The 20676-nt window shown below is 40.8% G+C and overlaps 2 protein-coding genes and 1 long non-coding RNA gene across 24 annotated transcripts in view; 2 read left to right on the top strand and 1 right to left on the bottom strand.

Annotated features, from left to right (window-relative positions):
• Window positions 1-6537, bottom strand: part of LOC125182895 (uncharacterized) — a 36005-nt gene extending 29468 nt beyond the window's left edge. For all 14 annotated transcript variants that reach the window (XR_010824884.1, XR_010824886.1, XR_010824889.1 and 11 more), the window contains exons 1-2: window positions 6403-6537; window positions 1828-1965 (exon numbers count right to left, since the gene is read on the bottom strand). This is a non-coding gene — a long non-coding RNA (uncharacterized lncRNA). The remainder of the gene's footprint in view (window positions 1-1827; window positions 1966-6402) is intronic.
• LOC106034326 (kazal-type serine protease inhibitor domain-containing protein 1-like) lies at window positions 135-11334 on the top strand. Of its 3 annotated transcripts, XM_013178393.3 has the most exons (5): window positions 135-153; window positions 718-1206; window positions 6469-6629; window positions 8232-8376; window positions 9233-11331. In XM_013178393.3, the coding sequence occupies exons 2-5, from the start codon at window positions 750-752 to the stop codon at window positions 9361-9363; spliced, it is 894 nt and encodes a 297-aa protein (XP_013033847.3). In that variant the 5' UTR covers window positions 135-153; window positions 718-749; the 3' UTR covers window positions 9364-11331. The 3 variants fall into 3 exon arrangements, with proteins under 3 accessions (XP_013033847.3, XP_047920721.2, XP_066833191.1); XM_066977090.1 differs by lacking the exon at window positions 135-153 and having other exon boundaries at window positions 515-1206; XM_048064764.2 differs by lacking the exons at window positions 135-153; window positions 8232-8376 and having other exon boundaries at window positions 507-1206; window positions 9233-11334.
• Window positions 11335-15489: 4155 nt separating this feature from the next.
• Window positions 15490-20676, top strand: part of RANBP17 (RAN binding protein 17) — a 159250-nt gene continuing 154063 nt past the window's right edge. For 2 of the 7 annotated variants that reach the window (XM_066977084.1, XM_066977082.1), the window contains exons 1-2: window positions 15675-15806; window positions 19204-19350. In XM_066977084.1, the coding sequence (XP_066833185.1) occupies window positions 15693-15806; window positions 19204-19350 (261 nt within the window). In that variant the 5' untranslated portion in view covers window positions 15675-15692. Of the gene's footprint in view, window positions 15642-15674; window positions 15807-19203; window positions 19351-20676 lie in introns of those variants that run through there. The other 5 variants (XM_066977083.1, XM_066977080.1, XM_048064754.2 and 2 more) reach the window with 4 other exon arrangements.

The raw sequence follows: 20676 nt of genomic DNA, 5'->3' as shown, positions 1-20676 counted from the left end.
TTGCAAACCACAGGCACCCATAAATGCTCAAAAGAAGCTAAATGGACAGAGAACAATGAGTTCTTTAATGGATCTAGACACCCCTCCTCTTAAATCCAAGACTTCAAAGTCAGTTTCAGCTGTCCTGGATTGTCCCTTGCTTGTAAAGAGCCTGTAAGTAAATTGTTAATTCAGAAACTCCTAGGTAAGATCAATAATGGATGAAATTTGGTTTTAAACCTTGTTCCAGTACTAGCTCAGCTCTAGAGTGCTGGTAAATTAGGTGTTACTATCTACCCATGTTTATCTTTTTTTTTTGTGACCTCCGTCAACTGATGAGCAAAATGATAATTAAAAAATCCTCTTATCAGTTAATTTGTTCATTTTGCACTAACTTTCTCTGTTCCCCTTTGTACAATAGCTGCAATATAATGTTGTTTCAGTAGAGCAACGCTTTGCAAATTTGGCTTAAGGAGACACTGAGCAAACAGCTTTTCAGAGAGCTGTCAGAAGGGGCAGTTTGGTTTCTGTGCAAGCAATACTCACATTCCAAACTGCATTAGAGAAAAGCTGGTGGGTTTGTATGCATTTTTATTATCAGTTCCAGATTAGGAATCTGATGCTAATTTCTTCTTAAAGCCTGTGTTTGCAGTAGAATTTATATTCTACAACAAAAAAGGATTGTGACGTTTTTCTCTCACGAGCTCTTTTTTTTTTTTTTCCTGGCTTTACTCCAAGGACCTTTTCTGCTTGTTTGTTACATTCTCAAGATGAAGCCCCCGGTGGTTACAGCAGTGCTGGTAGTACTGGTGCAGGTTTCTCACGGTTTCCCTGCCTTGTACCATCGAGGCTGGTGGAGGCTCTTAAGGGAAGGAGATGATTGCGGAAAATGTGAGTTGGCACTTTGCTCTGAGCCTAAAGACTGTCCAGCCGGGACTGTACTGGACCGTTGTGGCTGCTGTCCTGAATGTGGAAACGTGGAAGGTCAGATCTGTGACTTGGACCAGGGTAATCATTTTTATGGGCAATGCGGGGACAACCTCGAGTGCAGGTTGGATGCTGATGAAGCCAGGTTTGGGGAAGTCCCTGAACCCCAGTGTGTGTGCAAGTCTCAAGAGAGCATCTGCGGACCCGAAGGGAAAACCTATGAGAACATCTGTCAATTCAACAAGGCTTATGCAGCTAAGAGAAATATCAGCATGAAACATAAAGGACCCTGTGAATCAGGTAACCTGTACGGAGTCACTTTCAAACTAAAAAACCTCATTCCAATTTTTAGATATGTTACTGGATGCTCTAGCCTTAACTTCATTGAGCAAATGCTACATTTTTGTTCTAATTATTTTGTTGCAGTACTACTTTGTGGAAAATGTGGGTCAGTAGCTAATACTTGTAAGTTATAAGCCTCTGTATTAACCCAGTGGATTTTATATCACATGGCAACCAGTAAGATACAAAGAGACTAAATCTGCTTTAAAAGAGCAGAGAATATTTTTTACAAAAATTGTGTGTGTAGTTGGGAGTGGATGAACAGTTGGAACGTCTGGGAGTACTGGACAAATAATTACTATTATATGAAGACTGATCTGATATTAAAGTGGTGATTGCAAAGCAGACCTTACTCATGTGCATATGTGTACACGCATGCATGTATGTACCTATCTGTATATATATCTAGTAATTAGTGAAGTAGAGGAAAAGGAAGATAGGGCTTAATTAGTAGGTCTATTGTTTTAACAAAAATGTCCAAAATAATCTAATTAAGGAATCATCATAAAATCTAGGTTCCTATGAAATGGAAATCCATATATTAGAACAAAATCAAACAATTTCCCTAAAGACACTTACAGAGCATGAATATTTCTCTACGATGACTGCTAGTGGAAGGACTCTTAGCCAGGTTGTAGAGGGGAATGCTGTCTGCTGCTCATATGCTGTTCTCATTCTTCACATTATTACAGGTCCTTACTCCTAGGCACCTTTCACCTAAGTCAGATAAATATAAAATGAAAAGGAAAAAGTGAACAGTTTAGTGACTGTTTGTTTTTCAAATGAGAAATGTTTTTTCTTTTAAAAAGAAAAAAAGGAAGTTCATGAAATATTTTCTCATATGAAATCAGTAGAAGAGGTTTCTGAGTCACAAATGGCTCACAGTTGTGGGAATCCAAACTTGCATCTCTGGCAAAGGTCCATGTATGAGAGTAACTCAGGTCCATTTCACTCTCTCCTTGCTAGCAGTCTGTTGCCTCCAATTTAGACCATATGCTGTGCTTTTATATTGAATGAACGCTGGACATTGAATACTTAAGAGGAAGAGTGATGAGCAGCTAATACCAGACTTCTTTCCTCTTTTTCTAGTTGCAAAAGAAACATCCATTGAAGAATCCCATATTTGCCATTAGGGCATTAAGCTGGGAAGTGAGGCTTGTCAGTAAAGACATTCAGAAAACTCACTGCACACCAGCTCGTGGTATGATTGAAAGCCTGTTTGCCCTTGGGTAATTTCTCTTATTTGGCATGAAAATAGCACTAGTTCTTGCAAGGTAACCCTTTCAGGGAGATTTCAGTTGGAAGTGCCATTCAAGTAGCAGCTGATGTTACCTTTGCAGCAGAGAAGGTTGCTGTTCTGGCTCACAGGCTTAAAGCAATGGTTTGCTCTAATTAATTAAACAGACCTGGCCAAAAAGCATTAATTTGGCCTTGGAGCTACCTCTGAGGTGCGTAACACTGCTCATCAAGGAAGAGGAACAAGCTCAGCTCTTCTGCATGCAGGCATCACCCTCAGTGTTTTCCCACTGCTTCCCTTGGTTCCCAGAAAGGCTGGCCCCTCTCTCCAGGAACACAGAGGAATTTCTTGGTATGACTCAGCTTGCTGAATTGTACAGAGGCCTGAGGATAAGCTCACAGCCATCCCACTGCTGTGCAGAGTTTACTGAAGAAAAATGGGGGCCTGTCACCTTGGCTGTTGCAGAGAAGAGCACGCAGATGGTGCGTGAGCCCAGCTGCAGCAGCACATTTGAGCCTGAGGTGGGTGCTGGGCTTGCTGGGGTCAGGGAGAAGCGTCCCTCTTCTCAACTTCTCTGAGCAGCTGCTGACCACGTTTTGTAGGCTCTGTTTTAGACCCAGAAGGAGACATAGAGCTGCTACCATGGGGGCACGATGCCTTGGTCCCCTGCAGGAGTCTACCAGTAAGCCCCTCCTTCACGGCAGCTCTCTGAAGCAGCAGTGGGCATGTGAGAGTGCGCTGTGATTCAGACTCTCTTTTTTCATGGCTGCAGCTGATGACAAAAGGCAACAGGGAGTCTGGCTCCAAGACCAGCAACCTCACCATGGCACTCGCTTTCCACTGACTCCGATTTGCATGAGAAACAAACACCAAACACTGTGGGGTTTTGGTACCAATCTATAAATATAACCTTCAGTCAACTCCAAGTACTTTGTTTTGCTATTTCTCCTTCAAAGCATCTGCTGTTTCCTATTGATGCCAAAAGGATTAATTGTATACAGCAACCAATGAATAAATAAATAACAATAAACTCCTTTCATCAGAAGAGCACAGCCTTTTATCTTTCGTCTATTGCCAGAAAAAAAGGGAAGAAAAAGGCCTAGCTCCCTAAAGTAACCCTGAAAAAAGCCCTTCCCTTCCTAAATGTTAGTTTTGATCAGTTTATCTAATAATTTACCAAGGTTACTAAGTACAGTGAGTATAAACAGATTCTCCACGCATAGTCTATCCCCATTCAAAGCTTTACTGCTGATGATTTAATGAAGTAACAGAACTAGCGGTGCTGCTCTTTGAAATTAAATATAATTATTTAAAGTTTAGATAGAGTAAAAAAAAAACAACAAAAAACCCAAATCTGCCAAATTTCCTGCCATTTTCATCAAATCAGACATAGATTAGCAAAAATGAATGAGTTAAGAAACAAAAAATTGGTACTATATAATGATTTATTCTGTGATGGTATTGGGTTAAAGTCAATTATGAAAGGTGAAACAGAATTTTGATTTTTCCTGGCTTCTGGTTTATGTTTTCTGTAACACAGGAGGGCAGTTCATGAACAGAATTTTAAAAGGCAAGGCACAACTACAGCACATTCACCTCCAGACACTGAAGCATCAGAATGCTGTCTATAATTATCAAGAAAAGATTATCTGCTCCAGGAATCAAAATGACTGGTTAATCATTCCAGTAAAGACCTGTTTTTAAAGAGACAATTTTAAAAAACAAAACCAACCAAACAAACAAACAAACAAAAAAAAAAAAACCACACAGATATGCATGGGAGAATCTGGCTGAACACAAATTCTGAAATGTTCATAAATGAAGTTTGTACATTGCTGTTAAAATATTAAATCGTGACTTCATTTTTCTGCTTTGACATACAGCAAAATGGTGTTGTAAGATAATATTTTTTATTTCTGGAGGCACTTCAAGTTTGAGTAGATAATGCAAGTATTCATTGTGCATTCAGATTCAGAAAAGGCAGTTTAGTTTGATCAAAATTGTGGTCTTTCCTACTTGCTGCAGGTTTGATCTTAGGTGAAGCCAGTCCTTGTGAGCCCAGGTCCTGGAAAGCCTTAAGTACTTGTATAGAGGTACGCAGCTGGGTGAGACCTGGGCCGTATTTAGACGTTTCCATCCGAGCTACCAAATGGACTCTGCTCACAGTTAATGAAGAAATGGCTGTTTCTAGCATGGAAGTAGTATCTGTGCACGGTAAACGGTGCTAGTCAAATTTCTCATATGTCTGTAAGATAGATTTGTAATTGAGATCCTCGTGTCCTGGAGGCTAAGGATGTGTTTATGTGGTGTCATGAAGGCAGAGCCCGCAGCCTCACGTGGCTGAGCCCTGCCTGGCACACAGGCGGGGCTCTGCTCTTGGGAATACCTCGGTCTTGTCAGTATTGTCACAGGACACCGGCCTTTGTGCCAGAACAAAGGTACTAACCAGTCAACACCTGCCTGTGAGCAAGTTTGTATGCTGCCTCTGTACAGAAACAATTTAAAGAACTAATGTGAGTCAATGTAACGTTTGGCTTTCTTTCTTACACCTGAAGCTTAACTACAGTGGACACATCATTAAAAGCAGTGCCGTTGCACTGAGTTTTAATATTTCAAAGTGTGTTCTGATGTCAGACCCTGTGTTCATAGGCAAAAAAATTCTCATCCAAGATACTCAGGCAATCCTGATTTGAACATGAGATTTTTGCAATGATATAGAGGTTCTGAATGTACCGTTCTCATGAAAGAACAAGCATTTAAGGGCTAATAAATTTGAAAACCTTACTTTTGAAGAGTACTGGCAGTGTTTAATGAGGAATTAACAAATGGGGAAATTGATATTTTCCTTTATAATTGCTTTTCAAGTAATTTTGGTAGAATATATTTGATACTTTCTGCACAGTTATCAATTCTTAAAAACTGACACAGATACAAGAAACATTGCTTGAAAACCTGGAACAGGATGTTACAATTTCAGATGCTGAAGCATAAATACTGTACACATTGATTCAAATATTTTGAGTCAAAGTATATTAATTTTTACTTGAATTTTCTATTTCTAATTATTTGGGATATGTACAAAAATAAAAGCAATAATTAAATAAAAGTCCGAGTGCATCAGATGATAGGTTTTTTTATTTAGTGTCTGCAAATCCCTGATTTGGCTCCCTCTCGTGGTTAATGTCAGCTTTTTATTTGAGAAAAAGTGGAAGAGAATCATTCAGAGACAATAAATAAATGGAGAAGGAGGTTGAAGGTAAAAGAATAACAGGAAAAAAGTACATGGTAATCTGATAATTATAATAAGCATAAAAACTTATAAAGTAACTGGATTACTACTGTTGCTCATGTCTCCTAACACAAGAACATCAGACAAAATTGATAGCAAGTGAGGATAAATGTGAAACCTATTAACGCTGTTATTCTGTAACTTGCTGCGATGCGCTCCATAGGTTATGGAAAGAAACAAGACTTTAGCAAGTTGAAGGCAATGAGGAAGACAATTTTTGATAAGCTAGCGATCTCAGCATTTTAGCTTTTAAGCTAATCAAAACGTAACAGAAATGAAGTACTACTGTCCGTGATCAAGTTATTCTGTGACGGTCTGCTACAGAACTTCTTGTACTTTCCTCTGAAGGTCTGGCAGCTAAAGTACTGGCTGCTAAAACGATGGGCCTAGCCCACGATGACAGCACATGGGACACAAACTACACTTAAGTTCAGCTTAAGTTTCATGATCGTGTGCATAGAGAAAGGACAGGCATGTACTTTGAAATACGTGTCTTTAAAATACCTGTTCGCCCTTAATGGGACACAGTTTTCTGAGTTTTAAAAGCTGCTCAGAATCATGTGGCTCCTCATAATGCGCAAGACTAAAAACATGAGAATTAGTTTTATCAAGTAAAACAAGAACTCACGTTATACGCTTTTGTGTTTATGCTCTTCACTGTCTTCTAAACCAGTACTCTGTTGGGTCTTTGCAGCTCCTGTGATTTCTATGCCACCCCAGGACGTCCAGAATTTCACAGGCAATGATGTCATTTTTGGCTGTGAGGTGTCAGCCTATCCTATGCCACACCTTGAATGGAAAAAAAAGGGGAATAAAATGTTTCTGCCAGGAGATGATGCCCATATCTCAGTACAGGTAAAACTTGCATTTACCGTGTCTTATGGTTTGGAATGAGGAGTAGGGGTGCTAAGCAGTGAATTTCTCCTACAGGATACAGTACTGTTGTAATAAATAGAAATCCTACAGGGGCCCTATGATTATGTAAAGAATTCTGACTTTGGTGAGTGCAGGGATCATTGCTGTGGCAGTCCAAGCAGAAGGAATAACAGGAGGGCCACCATCCATCCATCTTCAGGGAAAGAAAAGATGCAAGATTCTCCTTACATAGGAATCGTTCTGGAAAAAAATGAATTGATATAAAAATAGAAATGTTTAAGCTACTACCTAAAAGAAGGTGCATTGTGGGAAGGATGGCTGTTGGCAACTGTTTTTCTATTCTTGATGCCGAAGCATAATTCTGGCAGATACCTCAACTTCTCCTCTGCAAGATGCTGTTTCTGGAGACCTGCCATTTGGGTTCAGTCCTTGACGTGTTCAAAAAGCAAACAAAGAAATGTGCTCATTTTATGGAGGATGCTGTGTTTTAATCTGAGGGGAAGTAGTAGAATGGCATTAGATAGGGCTTTGAGCAAATGCAGAGATAGGCTGAAAGTTTGAGCTAAAATTAAATCAAAATGCTAATTTTTTTAAATGGAAATAACATTCTGAGGAGAAAAGCTAACAAAGCCAGATGTACTGGCAGACTGCAGTAAGGCTGAAGGCTGTATCAGCATGCCTCCGCTGGTGGGCAAAAGAACACGAGCAGACTGTGTCCCAGGGAAGTGAATGGCAAATCTAGCTTTCTGGATACACAACTGAAAAGCTAAAAGATCCAATGGACATGGGACACAACCTGAAAAAAAACATAGAAAAAGCACAGAAATACCTTATTATAGTACTAAGTATCTAAATTATTTAGAAACGTATCCAGATCCATGCAAACAGAACATGAATATATGTGGAATTAGTGGACTTAGAAACAACTGTGCATGGAGCCCCATTCGAACACTGGTCAATTCAGAGCCTAAACCGAACCTTGTTAACTTGTCTCATTAGGTTAGAGTGAGCACGACAGCATCTCCATCAACACTTATCTGTTTTGTATTTGTATTATTTGTTTGGAAAACAAAGCTCCCCCCATTAAGAGGCTTTGGCACAAGCCAGTTGAAACTGATTGTCACAAACTGTGAAAACTCATGCTCTGTCTGTTAAAACTTGGATGCTGAGTGTCAGCTTGGTCAGGCCCCTTGGCTCAGGCTCAAACGCCACTCTCATCCTGAAGAAATTAATGAGCTCCAGAACAAGTGGCAGTGCTTTGAAGCAGCAGCAAGAAGTGGTGCCAGGACAAGAAGCATGAGGACTGCTGGGAAGCAGAAGCATCAAAAGGACCAGGAATTAGAGCCCTGTGAACGGCACTAAAGTTTAAAGATCTGAGCAGGGGAAGCATGAACTGAGAGTCACAGAGAAAACAGGAAATTAAAATATATGGCAGCAGAATTAAACAGAGAATCAAAGCATGATAGCAGTGCATGTTAAACAAAAGCAAAGTTTGGAACAATGTTTAAATCTGGACACAATTATTTTGAAAACTATTATCACGTCTCCTAGCTACTTCACTATTTCTTTCTCTTCTAAAAGGCAAGAGGTGGACCTCAGAAGTATGGTGTGACAGGCTGGCTGCAGATTCAAGGCCTCAAAAAATCAGATGAAGGCATCTACATCTGCCATACCAAAAATAAGTATGGTGCAACATATGCCTCTGCAAGATTGAAAGTCATTGATGGTATATTGTGTTTTGTTTTTTTATTTGGATGTGAAGAATATAAAATGTTTAAGAAAGACGAGCAGCCTGCAAAGGGTATGGGTTTGTCAGAATGCAAATGCAAATTACGGATATGAGAAATGACCTAGAGATTTCCGTATTTTAACTTTTCTGTCTGCTTTTCTTTTATGTCATCCTTTGGAAGAGATTCAGTTCTAGGTATTTTTAATTCAGAAGTGCCTATGAATTCTGGAAGAGAAAAATACTGACATGTTAATATCATAATATTTTGCTGCAAATGACACCATCTTCCAGAAAAATAGCTGAGGATTATAGCCACAGATCTGAAACATATTATTCTGTCTTCCTCCTAAAGAAGCCCTTTGATGTTATTAGGAACTCTGCACCCAGAACAACTGCTGGATCTGAGGCAGTCTTCAAACTACGGCAGTTCTGTTTATCTGCTTATTTTTCCAAAAGTTAGGATGGCAACAGCCGTTGTTCCTTACCAACAGCATTCGGAAAGATATAAGAAACAGCTTTACATTGTTTGCATTGGGCCCAGTCCCACAGGCTAACATCTTTCTGATGCCAGTGAGAACTGGGTTTGCTGGCAAATGCAGGATACAGATGCTGTCTGTATTTGCCTCCCAAGTTAAGGCTTTTTCATTTGTCACTGACCCTGCCAGTGGTTTTCAAAGCTTTATTAGCTCTGCTCGTATTTTTGGGTCTGTAGGATTTGCAGATGATTGAAGGCATAATTCTTAACAAGGACTCAGAAATATTGAGCTTGCTGTACTTATCTAAAACTGTACTCTCCTCTTCATTCCTGTTTACAGCTAATTTAATCTGGATTCAATTATGTCTTGCTGTGCAGGTTCACCTTCCGCATTTGCATTTACTGCTGGCAGTAGAAGTGCAAGCTATGACACTGACTACGGGGACTACTATGACTATTCGGATGATGAGGATGAAGAAGAATATGAATCTGGGGACTATGAAAATTGAAACGACTCTGAATAATAATTTTTATACAGATATTGTCCAATACTTTTCACAATGTTATATTTACTAGTATTCTCTGTGCTGGCAATGGCTCCTCTGATAACACACACTCACTCGTGTATCCCACCTGCCTGGAGTTCAGCTTTGGCTGAAGTGTATCATGTTACTTACTAGAAATAAGAACAGTTGTAAGTTCATACATTTAAACTGTTAAATAAAATTCTCAAATGTGTACTTGTCTATTGAGTATCCTGAAATGACCAAAATTTATATTATTTTTTAAATGTCTATCATTCTACAATTTCTTTAAATCATTCTAATTTGCCTACCAAAAATGTCATTAGTCAAACAAAATTTTCACTGTGTATCAATTTCTATTTTTTTTAATGTACTAAGAAATATCAAGAGGTTGTTCACACGGCAACAAGCCTAGGTCTGAAGGTTGAAAAGAGTCATTAATCTTCTTAGTTCTTATTTTCTCACAAGTTGCAGCAAGATTTTTCTTCTCATTTGAAGTTTTCCTTATTTAGTCTCACCATGGGTGAATTACTTATCTTTTGGGGGGCTATTTTGTTTACTTTTAATAGAAACTTGAATCACAATCTTAAGCAAGTGAATGCTGTTTTACTTGCAATACCCAGAAAAGATTTCTTGTGCATCCAAGCAGACAAGCACACCCTTTGACTTCTTTTTATAACAGTTCTTGAGCTACTCCTACCAGCATCAGCTCCCTCCCACTGGCCTAGGCAACAGTTTAAGATTTGGGATTGCTATTTATGTTCTGAAGAGGGAGGAATGACTGCAGTTTATGGAAGATGGCTGTTCCATAGCTCGGTGCATACCTTTCAAACACACGGAAAGCCAGTATTTGTCCTTTGTCTTGTTCCACTTTGTCCTTGTCTGTTCTGAGACTTGCTCCAGTGTCTGTACTTTGTTCAACTGAAGTGCTACAGCATTGCCACAGTTCTGGAAATGCCAAGCAGGAGAACAGGCTTTTCTTTCTGCAAACCACCGGAACACACACACATTTTTCAAATTGTCCCAGACACTTCTTGATCAGCATGAGCCAGAAGAGCGAATCAAATGCAATTCAAAAACACAAGAATGCAGAATGTCAAGTGATCACCCTGAAAAATGTCTGTAATTGCTTTTGTTAATTATATACATGAAGGCTGGCTCTGCACGAATGGGCGATGGAAGACACCCAACTATGAAAACCACTTCTGGAGGGCCTTTACACCTGGTGGTTCCCAGTGGCCGAGGACAGATGAATAGCAGTAAGTTACTGAAGTCTCTCATTAACAAGGAAGCAAAAGTTCAGGCATCTTTATTTTAAGCCTCAGTATTTGTAATCTTTATTAAGATTAATCAATGCACAAAAACATGCAGTGATTACTGTATATTTTTTTAATGTATATACAGTGCCTCACAAACTCCTCCAATAATTTTATGTTGTTGTGTGCTTTTTTTCCATTATGCATATTTTTTCCTGCAATTTGAATAAGAGATTGGCTATAGAGTGTGTTTGCCCTGAGGTGTTATTGATCTTTGTACAGGTAACAAACAAACATGGAATAGATTCTTTTGTTTTAGAGTTCCTGGAATATTGTCAACTCATGAATACAAACCACACCACTACATAACTGAAAAGATTAATAAGCTATAATTAGGAATATGAAATGACTACAGATTCAACCACTGATTTTGCTGCTTTGGGCTCTTCCTGGTCTTAGTGTTATGTATAATAAGGTTTTGTGTTTGTTCGCTATCTATTACTTTGAACATAAAATTGTCTGGTAGGAATCGTATTTTTAAGTGGGTGTTTTTTGTTGTAACTATTTAATCTACAGTCATACATTCAAGAACAATTGCAACCTGTGTTGCAAATGAATGAACTGGATTACTAAACCACTCACTAAATTGTGGCAATGTATATTGGCATAGACTTGAACGTGGCACAGAAAATAATCTTGAAATCATTAGCCATAGAAATAAATTAGAGTTCTTCAGGGCCTTCTGCAATTGCTAATGTAATGTGAAAAAACAGAAAGAAAACAATAGTTGAATGAGAAAATGTGTACCGAAACTGTATCAAATACTAGACTACGACTGTTTGGCCTGATGAACTATGTCTATGTAAAAAAAACAAAACAACAAACTAACATTTATAGAAAAAAAGGTTCTAAATTAAACATATTAGATTTGTCTATGTTTTTTCTTATGTATTTAATAATTTCTTGTCAATTATCAGCTATTCTTTTCAGTAAGAAAACTACATGTTAGGGTCAATCCCAATGTAATACAAAAAAAGAAGGCACATTGATACCCAGAACGTTTGCTAGTTCTGGGTTTGGGGGGGGGGGGGGGGGAATGTCTGGTTTTGTTTATATGTTTTAATCAACTCACTTAAACATAAAAAGTATGGAGAAGATTCAGCCCTCTCTAAGCAGTGTGGCAAAAGAACGGATCTAATTGTGAATGCATTGCCTGTAGCAACAGCCCTATTCACATAATCCAAAGTAACAGCAAATTCAGGAAATGGGTGTTATTCCACCTAGCAGAAAATGAGACGCAGACTTGAGCTGGAAACCATAGGGGAGGGAAAGCTGCAGGGAGGTCTTGGAACTGTATCTTGTGAGGCACATTTAAAACATTTCAATTCAACTTCCATTGAACAAGCAAGAATTTTGTTTTTATCTTCCATAGAAGCAAGATTGAATTTCATGACACAACCTCCTCCTTCTCAAGCATCTTCACCGTGTCATTTCCACCTCCCAAGTAAAGATAAATGAATTGTATAAAAACTCCTTAATAAATTACACTCCTTAACACAGATTTGCCCTTTGTGCCAGGACTCTGACATAGTGTGAAGTAGTTCCACAATCTGACGTTCTTACTTGCTATGTTAAATCTCAGGAGTTAGGTATTAGCCTAGGAATCCGTTAATTCTGTAGCTAGACCACTTTATTTTTCCCGTAAACATAATAAGGCTATAGTTAACAAACTGGATACAGAAGTGTAATTGCCTGCATCTGAGAGATTTAAATGATTAAATCAATGATTAAACTACAGTATATGCTCATCTGTCAACACAGAACCAAGACCAAGGCTAGAGAGGAATGTGTGTGTGTTTCTCACTAAGAGAAAACATGCTCGCTCTACACCAGCTGGAGACTGGCTCAGTGCTGCAGAAGTCACTGCTGCAGAAGCCACAAGCACTCACTCATGCTTAGCTACCTGTGGTGTCCTTAGATTATGCACAGCTCTTCAACTGTTTAACTTATTAAATGCATTTCTCCATGTCTTTGCATAGCTTAGTGGCACAGGCTAGGTAATGGCCAATCACTTGGAGCAGCAGTCACAGTCATTGCTAGAACTGCAATTAATCACAGGGTCATGGTCTTTAAAGGACTTCCTCTTACCTGTTTGACCAGAGCTGCTTCTGGTTCTCTGGACAGTTTAAAAATTGCATAGCGTGTGAAAGTTTCCCACAACTACTGCATCATAATTTATGGCTGACTTTTCTCACCCCCTGTGTCACCGTTTCATTCCATATCCCTCAGTCCTGGACATTCCTCTGTTTAGATCTGCCCCTCTGCTTTCCTTTGAAATCCTGTCTGTCCTCTTTCTTCTGTGTGTACCACAAGCCCTTTGTCTCTGATTCTCTAGCATGCTTTTTGACCTTTCCTTTCCTGCAGCCTATGGCTAAGGATAAATAGTTCTATTTCTTCACAGGATAGAGGATGAAAAATTGGGCTAAGGCATTGGACAGGACCGAGGCTCAACAATTAGGGGACTGAGTAATCTCAGCCATTTGACTTTTGAAAATGCCATCCTCCAGCGTCAGTTCTGAGAGTGTGAGAACAAGAAACTGTTTAAAACCATCTTCCATTTTGATTTTGCTTCATTCTCCAATAATTAATGATAGTCTTTTGTACAGAAGCATATGATTCAGGAGTGATATCATCATTTGACTGTGATAGTTCATGTACAAAGAAACTACTATTCCTGCCTCCATTAGATTGTCCTAGCTTTCTTTACCCAGCTAAGAATACATCAAATTCTTTTTTGGTCTAAAGCAGCTTCCATTTTCAAAGGAACTCTACCAGTTTGGCCCTCATCTACGGGGCTACCAGGCTTCACGAGAATTTTTGTCATGTGAGTGATGTAGCAGGAAGGAAATGCTAATAATGCTACATAAACTTTCAGGCCCCATGTCTTCTGTCAACCACAATTAAAATGCCATGGACTACAAATCACTGTGGAGTTCAGAGCAAGGGAGATTGAAGCGAAAGTTCTTCCAAACTATGTTAAATTATCAAAAAACAATGTGCCCAATAAGAATTTCAGATTTTTATTTTTTTTTGCATTATTCGTAAAATCTGTCAGTTAACTACAGCAATAGTCCTTGGATTTTCCGTGGCTAGGTTTTTTAGGTTTCACTGCTCCTAACTTGCCCCAGCTTGTGTTGGTAACAGTTCCAGTGTTTGCACATTCAACCTTTTTTGCTGCTTACTCTGACACTTCATTTGCTGTTACCTGAGCCTCCTTCCTCCCTTTGCCACTGATACCAACAGCATCTTATGATGCCAAAAATAATACACTTTGTTGAGTTTTACCCTGGGCCCTGTTTGGCGCTCCACACTGCACAGGACCACTGCTCACCTTTAGCAGGACAGGGAATACACAAATGCTTCTCTTATTTTGGCTTTTCTCATATTTCTTCATTAGTGTCAAAAACATGTTGCTCTGTGACTGCAGATGGCACAACGTTGTACATACATGCAGTCTGTAACAACCTCTGTAACCCAGGCCATACACTTCACCAACTTCCGCTCCAAGACATGCACCTACCATGTCATCTTTTAGGAAAACGACCAGTCTTAATCCAATGACAAGGAGTACACCATTCTTTGGTGTAAGTCCTTCTTACAGGCAACTGGCAGCATGGCTTATTTTGGTTCCAAATTTGTCCAGCTTCAGCTTATAGTGGTTCAAATCAATTACACCTTTTTCTCCCAAATTAAGTAGCCGTCTGCATCAAAACACATTTTTCCTATGATGATACCTGTAGACATTGTTGAAGTCACTTCATGTCCTTATGTTGGGTAATGTCAGTATTGGTCTTCTGTCTCATTTATGTACAGTGTTTTCCTCACCAACTTTGAATTATTCCTTTAAAGAGAATTTCAGATAAAATGCTGTCTTTGTAGTACTTTAACTTAAGAAGCAAAATATCTATATTTATTTAAGAGTTCTTGATGTTGCAGATGTCACCTGTTACCTGAACCACTGGTTAGCACAAGTGGGATTCAACCCTACCTGAAAACTGAGGCAACTATATTCTGTGTAGTTTAGTTTCATTTCTTCACATCTTCGTAGGCAGTTGTAGAGGGGGATTAACCCTCTTCAAGGGTACCTGAGCCATCTGTCTATTCAAATGCATCTGTAACCATCTGTGCGCTGTCTCTTTTGCCTTCTGGATTTAAGCAGATATTTTTTTCCCTCTCAGCACCCTCCTCGGGCTCAGCCTCCTGACCTCAACCTTCCAGCACTTTCCTAAGTGGAACGGAGCAACCTGCTGCTGCCTTGGTCTGAAAACTGCCTCAGCCTTGGGTTTGTACACCTTGACAGGCACTGATATGGCTGCACAACAGTGGCCGGGCCACTGACTGGGTGGTCATGGTCTATGACTACTGGACTTACAGATGTATGAACCCAGTGTTACATTGACTTACACCCCCTGTGAACGGGGATATTCTTGTCCCTCCTGGGGGCTGTCACCCCCAGCTCCCATATTCATTGAGAAAAGCCTTCCTTTCGCCGCTGTTATTACAAGAATTGTCAAAATATGAGGGAGTTCTACCTTAACCTTCATCACTCGAGGCAAAACAGCGGCCTTAACTCACTTCCAGCCGCACTTGAACGCAGCACCTCCTCTCAACGACGCCCTTTCCAGTCAGGACTGCGCCATTTCCCCGCCCGCCCGCTAGGACCGACCGCGGCGGCCGCAAGGACAAGATGGCGCCTCCCGCCCGAGGCGCCCACCTGCCACCTGCCAACCCCCGGTCCCCGCGGGCCGGCGGCGGTCCCCAGCCATCCCCCGGCCGCCACCTCCCGGTTGCCACCTCCCGGCCGTTACCGGCCGCCCGCTCCGCCCCAACGGCCGCTCCCCCCCACCTCCGCTCCGCCCCAACGGGCGGCCCCGCAGCGGCTCTGCTCTGCCCCCTACCCCCGGCCCCTCCCCGGCGCCGCTCGGGAAGATGGCGCTGCGCGGCCAGGTCGGTGCAGCGGGGGCTGCGGACGCGGCAGGCGGAGCGGGGCTCGGGGACATGGCCAGGCGGGCAGGGGGCGGCACGGGGCTGCGGTCGCGTTGGCCGGTGGGCTGCGGAGCGTCTCCCCGCTGGGCAGCGAGGGGTGTCCGCGGAGCCGTGGTGGCCGCGGAGGTGGGAGCGGCGTGGGCACGGTGGTCTCGGGTGGGCTGCGGGCTGGCAGCGCTGTTGGTGGCTGTGGTGGGAGTTGGGGCAGCGGTTGGGCGATGTCGGCGGCGGGTCGGGAGGGCTCGGTGCTGGGGCTGCGTGAGGGTGGCGGCGTGGTGTGTGTGCATCCCGTGCTGTGCGGGTGCTCGCCCGGCTCCGTGTTCGCTTCACCTTGGGTCTGCCCCACGGCCGTGTGCGCTGTCAGCGCCTGCCTGAAGGCGTTGGGGGGTTCCCCGCTCAACTTCAGCTCTGGAAGCCAGAGGCAGCCTCGCTCCGCTACTGTCCGAGGTGGGCGGCAGCGGCTGGCAGCAGGGCAGTGATGTCTCCAACAACAGAGGAAGAAGGGGGGGACGTGGGGGAAGGCAAGGGGCCTCGCAAGACTCTTGTTGAGCTTTCCTCCAGAGTCCCTCATGGCTTCGCTGGGTTGGTAGCAGCAGGCTTTGGAAGATGAAGGAGGCCATCTTAAGCATTTCTTTAAATATTTGGGTATCAGACATGCTGCATAAAAAAGGGAGCACGAAAATAGCTCCTACCACCACATTCTACCTGCAGGGCTGCCTTTTTGACTGGCGTCTCGGCCGCTGGGCCTGTCCTGTTGCTCCTACCTAGAGCTGGTGGAACTTTCTTAATAGAACATTTTCAGTTAGAAAATGCTGATGAAAATCAAAATGTTTGTGGGAATTTGTCAGTGTCAGCAAAACTTTAATCAGGAACCTACCTGGTTTGCTGCCAGTTTGCTTGGCTCCTTGGCTGCCTGCCCGGTGGGTTGCTGTGGAGCCGGGCCCCCAGCATTTCTGGCCCTTGGCTCCTTCGCAGGCTAGTAGGAGAGCTGCCAGGGACTCCTGGGAGATGGGGACAGAAGTATCTGGATAATTTTATTTAGGTTATTCTAGAATTTTATGAAAGTGTGATGACCAGAAAAAAATTAACGTCTTACTTCTCTCATTAGGATGTGAATCTCTTGCTTGGAAAATGTAACACTTCCTTGTGATCAAAAGTGCCACTTCTTGTGGCAGTCCACTTCTGACGCATGTAAAGCAGTTGTCATTCAAGTGCTACATGCTCTTCATTGGTGCTGTTATGGTTTTCTTAGGAGTCATCATTGGGCTGTTGATAAGGATTTGAATATAGGAGGTATCTGAAGGCGTCAGTTTCACATTCTACCTCACAGTAAAAAAAAAAAAAAAAAAGGGGGGGGGGGACAATGTCAGTCTTCTGTTTTCTTGAAGAAAGTATGTATGAATTTTATAGAGCTAGTGTAGACTTCTTGACACTCTCTTGACTTCTCATTGATTTCTCTTTTTTTTTTCTTGTTGAATAATACCTCTGTTGCTTTGCTGAAATTCTGTCATAGAGAAGATTGTTTTACTTGCTGGATTTCACGTTGTGTTTGTTGGTGTCACTGTCAGAATCAAGGAGAATCAGCCCGTCTCCTCGGTCTCACACAGAGCCTAACCCAGAGGACAAGCTCCTCGTCAGTCTGAGAGTTGCGGGCAGTTTCTGGCCATACCTCCAGCCTACCCATGAGGGACGTTATCATAACGTTCTTTTGTGACTGGATGTATCCAGATAGAGCATTTCAGAGATCTGAAGATCGTCAGTTTCAATTTCCAACAAGCCAACTTTTCTTTGAAAATTGTCTAGTTTTTGTTCAGGGATGCTTTAAAAAAAATCATTGTCCTTTGGATCAAGTGTGATACTTCACAGTTTTAACATGTCAACAAGACATTAATTCTTATATTTGGCCTAAATTTCAGTGTAACCCTAATATACTAACAGGGTGCATTAAAGCATATAAGTTCTTGAAATCCACTTTTAGTTCTTCTTGTAGAAATTATTGCTTAGTGAGCTTATAAATAGTTGACTATTTTAATGTAAGTTAGTATACTGATGGTTTCAGCCTCGATGGTTGGGCTTACATCCTAGTTTTCTACTGAGCTTTTCCTGAACTTCTTGCTAAGTTACCTTTGACCAGATCCAAAAGTCAAATTTCAGATCAAATGTGGAGGGTCTTTAACTTTTCCTCATAATGATACAATAATTTGAATCATGCTTCTCAAGTTGTGTAGGAATTGTTCCATTTCAGAAAGATTCGTTGTAATTTATGCCTGAAAACTGTCTTTGTTAGATGTTCTTATTCCCACATTATACCCCCATAATGTGTTTTTGTGTTGTATTATGTTTTCCTTAATGTGAATGCTTGCATTTTATGAGCCTTAGGTTTCACTTTGATTCAAAATTCAGAAAATTCAGAAAAAGATCAACAAAACCAAGGAATCTATATATGCAAAAACAAAAAGAAGAAAAATAGCAGAATGCCCCTTTAATGATAAGAAACATGTTTCTAAGGAATGACATGCTTGGGTTAACAAAACTGAATGTGTTTTGGTTGCCAAAGACACTATTATGGTCTTGGATTTTTAAAAGGCGTTTGAGCTATGATAGAAGTGATGCTAGATTGTGCTAAACCAGATCTTTTATTTCAAGTACAAAACATCTTTTCAGAAGAGCTGGTGAACAGGATTTGGGTTCAAACTTTTAAATGAGGCTGGTCAAATACTGCATTAGGCTTATTGGTGTTCTTTTTTCCCCACCTCTTTCTAGGCCTTGCTCAAATCATGAAATATTCACTAAGCACCTTCGAATGACAGGGCCAGTTCTTGATGAGGGTTTCACAGGCTTTGGAAAGCTGATGGATGCTCAAGTTTCTGTTTGTGTAGCAGTTTCCAAAACCTGGCCAAAAGGTTCATCTCTCCTGTGAAACTGTCACTAGTAGATGTAAACCGTATTCTTGACAGTGGAGATACTTTTTTTTTTCTTTTCCTTTACCAAAATGCACTTTTCAACTTTGAAGTGGAGAGGAATTTTAGCTCCTCTGTTGGTACTATTGCTTCTGAATTGTCCTATCTTTCACTGATATTTGCATCCACAGATAAAGACTCTGCTAATTTTTTCTAGGTGTAGTACTTTGATGAGCAGTTAAAGCTTTTAAAATTAAGCTTACCAGAAGTTTTCCAAACAGCGTAACTCAAACTGTTCACTATTCTCCATCTTTTTTTATTTTTTGGAAAAGATGTGGATTTCCCATATGAAGACTCAAAGTAACAGATGGATTGAACCATATTATAAAACACTTTGATCGCTGAGAAAATAAGATATACAAGGTTGATTTTCAGAGTTCTTTTGATTTTATTGTCACAGAAAGCCTCTTCTCTTTTAGTAATTAAAATGCGAGTCGACTGGAAAGTTTAGCACAGGTAACAGTTCATATTACTGGTATGTAGCTAGTTTTATAAGCATTCAGAGGAATCCTTTGTGGTTGAATAATCTCCACAGAAATTTAAATTGTGTTCTTTTCTAACAGAGTCTGGCAGAACTAGAAGTACTATGTAACCACCTATATGAAGGAACTGATCTAGCACAGCGACTGCAAGCAGAGAAGGTACTCTTGGAGCTAATTAATAGCCCAGAATGTCTTAGCCAGTGCCAACTTTTATTAGAACAAGGAACAGTAAGTATCTGAAATACGTGTTATCCGTATATGTAATTGGAAGCTCACATAGGTTTCCCAGTGATGGGCCATTACTGTGTCAGTACAATACCATCAAAACAGTTTTCCCTTTTTTATACATACTCTGTTTTGTAAATTTTTCTAGCAAGTTTCACATTTGGAGGTGGTCTTTGTAAGACTGACAACATGTTGCATTAGAGATGACATGGACAAAGGGGAAGAGCATCTTAGCTTTCAGTTTCAGTACTTTCAGAAGGTTGTAATCAGGTGGTGTGTTACCTCTAGAGCAGTGTTGGGACACAGTCTGGTATAACCTGGTATTTGAACATCACCTGCTCCTGTTTCCAGCTATCAGCTGCGATGGAAAAAAATTGTATAAAACACCCCACACCTTTAAACTGCTTACCTGTTGTCTGCTGATTTAAACCATTCTCTTCTCATCACTCAGTTCCATTTTTGGTCTTTAATTTCATGATTAAGTCTAGCTAAAGTGATAGGGGAGTTGATTCTGATTTGATAGTCCAAGGTGACCCCAGTATAGTTCTCATTGTTTTTCAAATCATTCAGAGACTGCTTTTAAGATGCTCTGGATGTTTGGGAGATAGCGGTAATACCTTGGAAGAACTTGCCAAATCCATTAGGTTCTAGCACATACTTAAGTAGTTTATTGAGCTCTAACATAATTTAGTTGTTAAAAAAAATGTTACACCTACAGAATTCATTATAGACAAGTATTTAAATATTTACATTTATCGGGGTATATTATGCCTGATCCTGTAATTTGTACAGTAAAAATTGTTTCTGAGGAATCTGTTTTGGGTCAGTCATTGAGCTCTGGATTGATTGTTTGACTGATGGATCCTTTGAACTGGGCAGCTGAATGAGAACAGTGAAGCTGTGCCCACGTTCTCAAGTCCGTGGTGTGGCAGCTGCTGTGCCTCGGTCTAGTTTCTTGTGAAGCACTCCACTACACCTCGATTCATGGCCTGGATGCTGGAGACCATCATATGAGAAATTCTGTAGTGCCCAACATCTACTCATTTTAGAAACAGTCTTCATGTACCTCTCATTTCTTCTTTTCATGTGATGTGTAGACAACTTAAGCACTTCGTTAAGAAAGTGTGTAAGGCATTTCAGGACTCACACAATTTCAGGTACTGAATTACTACATATAAGTGAAAAAAACTGTTCTATGGTAAATTGGAAGTCAGGCTGAACAAACTCTGAATGTTAAAAAAAAAAATGACAGCTTTATTCAACAGTTTGTATCATTTAGAATTACTTCAACAAAAATTATGATTTCCTGGAGTTGTCTGGTGTTTTAAA

This window comes from Anser cygnoides, chromosome 14, assembly GCF_040182565.1.
Source record: "Anser cygnoides isolate HZ-2024a breed goose chromosome 14, Taihu_goose_T2T_genome, whole genome shotgun sequence".
NCBI lineage: Eukaryota > Metazoa > Chordata > Aves > Anseriformes > Anatidae > Anser > Anser cygnoides.
This window is presented reverse-complemented; position numbering and strand designations above follow the sequence as displayed.